The sequence below is a fragment of the Oreochromis niloticus genome, linkage group LG23, assembly GCF_001858045.2.
Source record: "Oreochromis niloticus isolate F11D_XX linkage group LG23, O_niloticus_UMD_NMBU, whole genome shotgun sequence".
Lineage (NCBI taxonomy): Eukaryota > Metazoa > Chordata > Actinopteri > Cichliformes > Cichlidae > Oreochromis > Oreochromis niloticus.
Genome location: NC_031986.2, coordinates 23,416,985 through 23,428,400, shown reverse-complemented (window position 1 = coordinate 23,428,400; position 11,416 = coordinate 23,416,985). Strand labels below are relative to the sequence as shown.

At 37.0% G+C, this 11,416-nt stretch overlaps 1 protein-coding gene across 1 annotated transcript; it reads right to left on the bottom strand.

Annotated features, from left to right (window-relative positions):
* Positions 1–4,657: 4,657 nt before the first annotated feature.
* LOC109196910 (desmoglein-2-like) lies at positions 4,658–10,696 on the bottom strand. The gene is made up of 6 exons (XM_019351457.2): positions 10,566–10,696; positions 7,703–8,016; positions 7,470–7,612; positions 6,545–6,766; positions 5,259–5,492; positions 4,658–4,888 (listed from the first exon to the last, which is right to left on the bottom strand). Exons 1-4 carry the CDS (start codon positions 10,608–10,610, stop codon positions 6,561–6,563), a joined length of 708 nt encoding a protein of 235 aa, XP_019207002.1. The 5' UTR covers positions 10,611–10,696; the 3' UTR covers positions 4,658–4,888; positions 5,259–5,492; positions 6,545–6,560.
* Positions 10,697–11,416: the final 720 nt, after the last annotated feature.

Here is an 11,416-nt window from a genome sequence, read left to right as displayed (position 1 = left end):
AGAGTAAGAAAATAAATATACACTTTATGACTAGGGGTAAAGGGATCAATAACAATTTAAAATTTATAATTTTAAATTGGCTGCTTCCAAATAGAGCACATTTCATTCATAATGTTGTAAATCCAAGCCGACTAAGTATTCATGATTTGAATCCTGTTTTGTGCGAAATCCCAGAAATACACCCAAGACAAAGTGAATCTGTGAACTTTATGTTATGTTGTGGTGATCCTCCGGTTGGGGGATGGGTGTTCATACTGTAGTGCAAATACTGTAGTGCAAAAAACCAATGGAAGATGGACAAGAAAAGTTCAAAGCCATCAGGTGCTCAGTTTAGAAAAAAGAGAAAAGAAGAGGAGGAGAAAAGAGCAAAAGATACAGGTAAGCAGATCTGTCATTGGATAATGGCAGGTCATCCTGAAACAATCAGAATCAGAATACTTTATTAATCCCAAAGGAAATAATGTGGGTTACAGTTGCTCCAAGAAGAAATTGTAAAAATAACAGTAACAGACTAAACTCCAAACAATACATTATGTTACAGATTTTACACATTTAAGAAATAGCACTAATATATACAGGTCACTCAGTTATAAATATCAAGGATTAACAGAGGTGATTATAAAGAAATATTAAGAAAACGGACAAGAATATTACAGAGTAGAAAAGAGCGTGTGTAAAAAGGGTGTAACTATTACATTGTGTTAGATGGAGGAGTCGTACAGGGAGATGGCCACAGGCAGGAATGATTTCCTGTGTCGTTCAGTGGTGCTTTTTGATAATCTCACTCTCACCATCCCCACACCATTACTGGCCTTGTGGATCAGTTTATTTAGTCTGTTGGCATCTATGACCCTCGACCTGTTGCCCCAGCATGCAACAGCATAGAGGATAGCAGTGGACACAACAGACACAACAAGATAACATTAATTAGTAGGGATAGTGAAAACTTAAGTTTATATTTGTTAGAACGTTTGTTAAACAGTAGACACTGATGTAGCTTATTGAATCTTTTGGACTGTGTTCAGCACAATATTAATTAATCATTGTCAGTTGTTGATTTGTGCTATTCTCATTGTATGACAAATTATGATGGCTGTTTGTTAGCCGTTTGCATACTATGAATACTCTCTCTCTCTCTTCATATATGTGTGTGTGTGTGTGTGTGTGTGTGTGTGTGTGTTTCTCTTGTTAAATTCAGTATGGTTCAGTTCTTACAATAAAATATGTTAATGTACAATCCTTAATATGTTTTATGTGTGGGTGGGGGGTGCGCTAGGACCGCCACTGGTGAGATCGCACACAGGCTTGAAAATCTGTACATTTTGATCACATCATCATCTGGCATTCCAAATAAACTGACAGGAGCGGAGAAATACCACAAATATCTCACTCTTATAACTATCTTAAATATCTGCATTCTGCAATGCAGCAATAATGGCTGCCATATGAAGCAAAAAAAGACCTGCCCCCTCCCCCACCAACATTAAATAGCACAATTGAGAGCAAATTGTATGTCGCAAGTATTAGAGAAGCAGTTTGCGGCGCAAAGCATTAGCAAAGCAAACCTCACCCGAAGAGGCGAGACTGAGATGATTTGTGCATATGCAGATTTTAGAGGCTGGAAATGTGTGTTTAAGAGAAAAACGTGGATTATAATCATAGTTAAAAACTCAAGAGAATAGAGAGACAACTTGTAGGTTGTGGGGACTTTTATGTTAAATAAGTTTAACATAAAACTTTAATTAAATTTTTTCAATTCAATTTCCATTAATTTTATTTATATAGCGCCAAAACACAACAACAGTCACCTCAAGGCGCTTTATATTGTAAGAGAAAGACCATATAATAATACAAAGAAAACCCCAACAATCATATTCCCACTTTGTGGGAAGTGGGAAGGAAAACTCCCGTTTAGCAGAAAGAAACCTCCAGCAGATAATGGGACTGCCAACCATGTTTTTCATCACTAATTCAGTGGTTATTTATATGTACCATTCCATGCCACTAGCTGGCTCATAGTGCTCAGGAGCAATGTAAACCGCTGTAGAGGCAAGTTCTGCAGAATAAATCCTACTAATAAACAGCTCATGATGTTGCCAGTGGGTAAAGTGAGTTTCAGTTATAATAGCTATTCTAATGAAGCCCAAATCGTGTTTGTGACAGTAAGTTAATCAGGCTTATGGACACTTTCAGTCTGTCTGTGGTTCAGTAATGGGCTTTGTTGTGTTGGGTTCTTGAATGAAGACTCCTGCTCAAGCGAGCAACATATTTTTAACAACGTTCTTCGTGGCTGTTTCCATGCCAAACCATTTTCTATTTTGTGGGCAAGTACTGCCGCCTAGTGGCGCATGCATATATAATCAATACAGATTATGCCACAGGCTTTATATGAATGGTTAATTTACAGTACATTGTATTTTATGATTCAAGTGATATGTTTGTAGAAATGGAAGAAATGCTGGCTCACCACAGCCAAAGTGAATAAATGTTCTGATATTGTTGTAATAGTGGTTGTGTAGTTAAAGTATAACTGAAGAAGAGCTTACTTAATAATTTGTCATGATCTGGGTGAGTCTGAGTAATTTTCCACAGCATCGTCTCTCCTCCCCTGGGTGGAGTCCTCCTCACTCCTCCCTGCTCCTCACCTGTGGCAAATACTCCAGCAGTATTTATGACCAGCGCTCACAATGAACCTTTGCCAGATTGTCTGCTTACAATAGTCAGTTCTTTGCCTCACATTTTTGTCTTGTGTTCTTCAGCGTGTTTTGCTTAACCCTCTCTTCCTTTTCTCTAGTCGGCACCTGGATACATCTTCCAACTCTCGCGGTAGTCACGCCTCAGGATTCTGGTCTGCTGCTGCTGCTGCTGGTAAAACTCGCTTTCACAAACTGCCATTCTCACCTACCTGTCTCGTTGCGCACCCACATCACACTCTGTACTCACCCAGATCTAGTTCACTTCCTTCTCCAGTTAATCTCCACCTGTGCCATGTAACACCTCTTAGCTTTGGAATCTTGGATTCATTCACTACACCGCAGGCCACTCTGATTATTATCTCCTCTGTTTCAGTGTTCCTGTCCACTATAGCTTCCATCGCCCCATTCCTGTCCCTGCTGTTCCTGTGACCTGACTCAGCTTGTGTTCTGGCCTTTCTCATATTACCTTGTCATTGCTCGCTGTTGCATTTAGTTGTAGCTCAGCTTTCTCTGTCAAAGACTCTTATAAAATAAAATTTCTGTTAAAAGTCACTCAGCCTCTGTTTTTTTGTTCTGTGCGCAAGTCCGATCCTTTTTCACGGGCCATTGAGCCCTGACATAATTGGACAATAAGACTTTACAAAAAAAAAGCATATTCATGATGATATTTATTGGTTTGATCACATTTTATTTATTTATTTATTTTTGCGCAGTAAATATGAGTTTTATTTCATGGATTTGTTTTTCACTTTTTTCTTTAGGTACATCAGCTTTACCTACATGCACAGCTTTACTTAATGATTATCAACAAATACCAAAATCAGTCTTGATTTTGCCTTGACATTAAAGCAGAGTGTGTTTGTTTGATAATCTGGATGAAACTCAGGCTGCACTAACAATAATTTAGGAGTTAAAAGATTTGCTTTGATGAGATATTGACTGCAATAGATGAAAGTAGAAGAAATTAACTGTGCTGAACATCATGTTGTGTATATATGAGAACTGTGTATACCAAGTTAATAAACTGAATAATGAGTCACATTGTGTGGCTGTTGTACTGAGGGCATCTGCTGGTTCTGATATACTGTTGTATAGCCTTGTTTTGTGTCGTCTTAAGTGTAGTTTATATTCCATTTGACAGTTTGTGTGAAGGAAACTCACTAAACTTGATGCTGAGGTCTGATTACTAACACAAGAATGAGGTGATAAGAGACATGCTCTGCAGGCTGTCATGTGGATTGTAAGCTTCGAGGACCCAAAATTCAGGATGCAAAAGAGAAGATTAAATTAAAAACCAAACTTTAATTGCAGACAATAAGTCCAAAAAAGTAAACCATAGAAGGTTTTGTTTTAATAAAATGTACATAAAAGTAACACACAGTTGAGGGAACAGCACACAGATGCAGACAAACAGGATAGTCAGGGTGAGACATGAAAGAAAACAGATCCCTTCAAAGTAAAACTGGAAATAACCAAAGGAGACAATTACAGAAAACTTAACATGATGTGCAAGACAAGGAAACACAAAAGGACCAAGATCCAAACACACAAACAAGACAAATGGAAGCACAAACAGAAACATGGTGAAGACAGTCACTACTACTACTCTTTTCAAACATAAACTTTTAACTAGAAACAATGAACCATGAACAAAACAGGAATAAAAAATACAGAAATAAAACACAATAAACACAAAACTTAAAACATTGGAAAAAGAGGAAAAACCTCAACAGAAACACAAAGTTGAATATAATAACTAAAAATTCAAAACAGGAATCAAGGGCTAAAACTGAAAAAGAGGAGTCAGCTCATTGTTGTTATAAAGGATTTTCTTGCCTCCACTAACATGGTCAGCATGGTCATATTGAAACAAGTCTTTTAAAAAAAAAAAATCATAAACAGAGTCATCTTTTTAAAGATACCTTTAAAAACTCAAACTGGATTTCAATTTTATACTAAACTGTAAAAAATTCAGCATCACAAGGTTAGCTACTGCCTGTCACCTCAGAACCTTCAGATTACTGACCTGAGTTTAACACTGTACAAGAAAGTTGTCAGGCAGACTTATTCCAGCGTCAATTCCTCCACCTCTTGTTGAGCCTCAGCTCGATTTTTAACCTTGACAGTATTTGTTGTGGGCAAATCTCTTGCAGCACGTCTACAGTGACAGGAGATCAGCAGCAGAGAACCAACTGCAAAAAAAAAGTTTTAGTCAGACTTAAAGCTTCGAAAATGTGGGGACAACTGCACTGATGCTTCAAACAAGACTTTGACTAACACTGACTCCATTAAGATTTTTAGAGTAAGAGTGAAATAACACCAGTGTTTAAATTTTAGCTATTACTGATAAATAATTAGTTGTTTTTTTTAAATATTCTGGTCTCGGAATGGTTCTTTATGAATTTGAAAGGAATGCCAGGATTGCTTTTAATTACTAAAAAACAAGCATGGACTCTCACGTTTACATTTAAATGTATAATCCAGTCAGTGGATCTGAAATTTCAAAAACTCACCTAAAATTTTTGCTTCATCAAAATTATCCACTAAAATTATCTTACTTACGTAGCAGCACCAGCAATGGTCCCTGTACTAGTGTCCCAATCCCTGCAGATCCTAATCGTGCTCCTTTGATTGGCTGAGTGTTTCCACACATGACTCCATCCTCACAGCTGCAAATTCGAACCGTAATTTTTTGTGGTTCTGGACAGAAATGTCCCTGCTGATCTTTTACCACTAATTCCACCGTGTAGATACCAGGCCCCACGGACTCCTGAGCCCGCAAAATAGCTGCAGTGTCTGTCAGAAATCAAACAGAAATGTGGAACATGTACAGAATTAATGCGCACCACTCTTAAAGTACAGCTCAAAATATACAAGTAAAATGCTGATAAAAAAACAAAAACAAAATGCAAATGGATTCCAAATCTCATGGACTCATTTTATTCACAGTAAACTAAGATATTTTATTATTTTGTAAAAAATGTTACTTCATTTTGAACTGGATGAGCTCTTTACTCTTTATCCTGACTTTTGAAAATTGTGGAAAGTGTTGTGGAATGAACACTTCAAACACACATTCTTGTGTGGAAATAAATTTGTGTCAAAATCTCAGGTCTGGGGGTGGGTTTTGGAGATTTGTGGATGAGTTTTTTTTTTGTTTTTTTTTTTAGTTTTCTAGTTTTGTTTATTCATCTTTTTTGAGTAGTTTTGAGACTTAGTTCTTCTCATAATTGCACCCTAGCACTTTAGTTTACATCCTCGGGCTCTTGTTTGATCCTCTTGTGTATCCTCCCATATATTAAGTTGATTCATGTGTCTGTGTTTTCCTCATTTAGTTATGGTTCTCACTTCCTGTTTTATTTTGATAGTCAATGTTTCCGAGTGTCTTGAGCCTTTATTACCTCTCCCTGTACCTAGTTTTATCCTCGTGTATATATAGTGCACAATACAAGTTCTCCCCCTCAGTGTTTGTCCCAGTGTCTGTTAACCTTTCCTGCATGTTTCTAGCAAGTTTGTGATTTTGTTTAATTACTCGAGTGACTTTGGACTTTTCATCAGCCAAAATGAAGATCTGTTTTCAGTTTACTTTGCCTATCTTCATGCGTCTGCACCTGGGTGCAAATTTGAAATTTCTCTGATTTATGACAGATTCTGAACTTTCTCAAGTTTGACTAGCTTGCTGCTAGTTTAAAAACACGACCTATTACTCAGTAATAAAATGAATTCTGAAAGACAAAAACAAAGTTCACACAACTAGCTCCAAATTTTCTATGCTTTTTTTGTATTTATTTATTAAATTGTATTTTTTAACTAGATATATTTTAAATGATTGGAAGTCATCTCCTCACCACTGAGATGCTCCACTCACCATTGTCCTTTGGTGCCTTCTGGGATGATCTCAAAATCAAAAGGAGGCCCATTAGGAAATGCGTCCTCATCATTGGCATTCAGAATGACAGTATTCTCTCTGGTGCATATAATATAGGTATTACTGGTCAGGATGGGACAGTGGTCATTCAAATCTTCAACCTGGATGGCTATGGTACCAGTGGCTGTTTTACTAGACATGTCTGTGATGTGAAAACAGAGATGTTAATATATTAGTCACCAGTTTATCCTCATTTCCACTGATCTTTCCTTTCTTCAGAGACAAGTTCCGGGACTTTCTATCATGACTGTGTGCAGGCAGGCAGGAAGAGAGGACCCAAAATGCAGGACTCACAGAGGCAAACGTAACTCAAAATACTCAGCTTTATTGCTGGAAAGAAACTGAACAAAAAACTAACTAAACTGGGAATATGGAACAAACGAAACAGGCAGGCAGGCTGGAAAACAGAACACACAGTGAAAGTGAGGGTACGACGCAACAACGAGCAGGAGAAGACGCAGACACTAAATACAAGAGGTGAACAGAACTAAGAGGAAACAGCTGGGAGACACGGCTGACGCTGATTACACTGACGGGACAGGGAGAGCACAAAGCTGAACGCACTGACATAAGGCATAGACCTACAAAGTAAAACAGGAAGTACACGACAGACACAGAGATCCAGACGAGACAGAACTTAACAGACGCAGACTCATGAGCAGACATAATAACATCATGGACAGACAGAGGGAACACAGAAAAGTGGGACCAGGGCAGACACAGAACAGAAACCTAACAGATGGCAAATCTTAATGGAAAACACAATCAGAATAAACAAGATCATAATAAAGAAACACAAAATACTGAGTCACCAGACTCAGGACCTCGACACTTTTATTCTGTACCTTCTGTAATGCAGATAACTTTGGCAAAATATGTCCCATTGACCAGGTATGGAGACTCCCTATCAGGTCTCTTGTTGAGTTTGATCTCAGCTGTCTCTGGGTCAATAGTCAGCCAGTTTTCAGGGTCTGAGACTTTGGCATACCTACATCAGAAAGAGCCCACAAGCCAGTTATCATTGTACATAGGAAGAGGAGATGACAATATAGTTCATGTTTCTTATGTAAGCACTGACCTGACATTCTCAGCTACTTTTCTAGTATCTTCATCTATTGCAGGATAGCTACCAATAACCTCATTGTTGTAGAAGGTTCCTCCCTCTGAGATGGGAATAGCTTTGACCTTGGGTTTAAAACGTGGCCCCTCAAGCTGGTTCTTCACACTGATTTTGATGGGATAGATTTTAAATTTTACTCCAGAACCAGGTCCTGCATCTCTTGACCCCCTGGCATCACTTGCTCCACTTCTAAAACCTCCATCAAACGGTGGGTTCTTGTTTTTTACAGCTAACTCTAGTTCACCGTTTTGAAGATTCTCACAATTCACAGCCTGTGAAATGGCAGACAAGAAGAACATAAGTGAAATGCATATGATTCAATGAAAGGACTAGATGTTACGATCCCTAATAATGCATTATCAGGGAAATCTTATTATGTTTGATATCTGTCCGTAGTTAAATTATTGCAGTGGTTTATTAATTATTAAGTGGTTTGTAAACCGTGTGCAGCAACTCGCATCGGTAATACAAACAAACTTTTACACTTAATGTTTTAGTCACTGAATCAACTTCAGATTTAATCTACTATATTCATGTGATATGTAGTTGACCAAAACTAAAATTATTTAGATGCCTAAATAGTAACAAAAAGAAATGTTTTAGTCAAGACTAAAACGAAATCAAAATTTACTGTCAAATTTAACACCTTCAGGATTCATGTTGTGTTGCATGTGTAACGAGAAAACATGTGGATGTAAACTTGTCCACCTTTATTACCACCACTCCTTGTATCTTCACTCTTTTCCCTCTCTTTCACGCTCACATTCTGTTTTGTTTCTAAAAAACATGCTCATGAATATGTTGCATCACTTTTTCTTTAGCAAAACAAATGAACTGACACTGAAAAAACTTTGTGCCACTGGACTGTAGGATGGCACTTGAAGTTAGTTAGTACCCTTAGCACTTTTATAAATTAAAGCTGCATAAATGATAAAATGCTGTGAAATATACAAGTCTTCAAATAAGATGGTGTTCTTTACAATGATGTCAAGTATTTTAGTAACAATAATTTTGGTCTCTGAAAGCATAATCATCCAAGAAAACAGAATATAGGCACATACACTGAGTCAAAGGAAAGTCAGATTTAAATGATAATTGCCAGCTTTCAAACCATCAAACTAATTTATTGCCAAAGCTGACAGCAAAAATAGCAGCGAACCGGTGCCTAAGTCTTTATCAGGATTTCCTCAAACTCTGTTACTTCCTGATTAAAACCAATGATGATCTGATAACTAGCATGTCACAGCTTTCACAAACACTATACATCAGCAGCTGTCATATCTGAAAGCCACGTTTTCTAAATATCGTAGAAAACGATCAGAGCATCGTTACACTCACAGGCAAAGCAAAGACACCAAATGCTTACTAGGGGGTCCTATGATTGTTGGTGTTTATAAATAAAAGTGTATAAATCAAAGCTGAGACATAATTCATGTTTCACTTTCACCATTTTTGGTGCAGGAAGCAGAGACACAACAAAAACCTAAGTTTTGTTGTTGCTGATGCACTGAGAGTACATCAACGACTATGTTGGCTTGGCTTCTTTTAGTGCATTCCTAAGGGCCATTGTTCCTTTCAACCATTCTATTGGTTTCATTGTTTTAAATACTGAGTGCTTATTACTTTCTTTTTATTTAGGTTCAAGCTGCTGTTTAGCTTATTGAGTTTGTATTTCTAGTTAGTTCCCTTACTCATTCTCATTATTCCTGCCCTGGACAACAGTTTGTTTTTCTGTTTTCATGTGTTTTGGTTTCTGTCTTGAGTTTATTTCTTTTTTTATTCTCTTAGTCTTAAAAGGAGACTATTGGTTTTCAATAAATATCACATATGTTTCACAATGACAAATTAGACAAGCTTAATCTTAACTTTAAGAGAGCCATAAAACATAAGAAGCTTGGTTTGCTTGTGGGACTCTGGAGACAACCAGGATGCAGTGGATTAAGCAAACTCAGCATCTGGGTTCGAGGTAATACTGGGTAATACTACTGAGGAGAGATCCCACCGTGTTCAGAGAAGACTTTTGACCTCAACAGTCTTCCACTCCAGCTTATTAATTAACCAAACCCAGCCAAAGTTTTAATTCATTTGAAAGCCTGGCTCTTAGCCAATTAGAAAAGTCAACAAGCAGTTTTAGTTGTTATCTTTTGTCATCTTGGCTCTTACTCAGTTTTTACTGTGTCTGATTTCTCAGACTTTTTATCTGCTCAGTTCTGATAAAATAATTATTGTGATTTTAACATACATATAGATATAGAAAATGACAGCCTCAAAAATGCATTTAATGGATTATTAGACTCAGTAAATGTGAGGCTTCTCTCATTGTTTTTATCACTCCCTGGATCTCATCCTGACATATGACATAAAAACTCAACATTTAACATTTTTCCCTGAAAATTGTCTTGGGTTTTACTTTTTCTATCTGAGGAGTTTCAGTCAAATTTAACTTTAGTGAAATTCACATTCCAATTGGCTTTTCTTGGTGTTGTTGCAATAGGATACTTGAAGTGAAGGAAAAAGACTTTGAAGTCTGTTTTACAGCTTTTTCTGGAATTTCAGATCTCACAGAGGTGGTTTGTTTTTCTTCTGATACAGTATTCACCAGCCATAATTACAACTAAATAAAGACAGTCACAAGAATAAATACTAATTGAGGGCACCTGTTTTCTTATCAAATAGCCCCATTTATCTTCTTTCTTCAGTCTGGGAGAAATTTAGCTGAAAAAAGCCAATCAAGCCCATTAAAAAATAAATAAGTAATAAGTAAATAACAAAGTTCAGTTTGTATCAGCTCTAAAAGACATAAAACTCTTTGCTGACTCACCACAAACAAAAGAAGCACAAAACCCATCATAGAAACCTGAGTCATGTCTGGAGAAAAGTCCTGGTCCAGATCAAATGAAAATTACTGAGTCCCAGTAGCGTGTCTGCTAAATGAGGAGACACACACACACACAACCCACAGGTAATGTCTTTCTTCTAGTGAAATCAAACTAGGAGTGGGTCCTTTTCAGAGCAGCCATGACATGCTTGTTATCTGATCATTGCTGGTTTGAATCAGGAAATAAAAAAGTTTGATGAAGAGTGAGGCGTAAGTGCAGTACACTGTCGATTTTGATAGCAAATCAGTGTAGGTCTGTGGTTTTATCGTTATCTTTTACTGCATGAAACATGTTCCCAATGCTAACGCTATATAATAATGAATAAATAAACAAGTTTAAAATTTGTTTTGAATTTTGTCTCACCCTTTTTGTACTACCAGACATCAGCCTAAAAAAAACACCTCACTCAGAGTTCAACCCTGTCTGTCCCCACGCCTGTCCTCACTCCTCATAACTCCTTGTCATGATATTACCTCTTTAAATGATGCAGATCGAATATCCGTACTTTATCGTAAACTCGCCAGCCACGTTGTTATGTACACCTGTTCAGATGCTTTTTACCTTTTAACCTCTTTTGCAAACTTCACATTTTCATCCATTTTCTTTTCATTGAGTTTCAAAAGTATTTCAGTGCTGCTTAATAAATAATAATAATAACAATAATGATAATAATAAATAATAAGAATAATAATACTAAATGAAAAACAGTGCTTGTAAACAACAAATGTTCACATTGAAACAAAAACAAAAGGAGGGAAACTGAGACTGTTTTGTCACTTTATATAAAATTCTT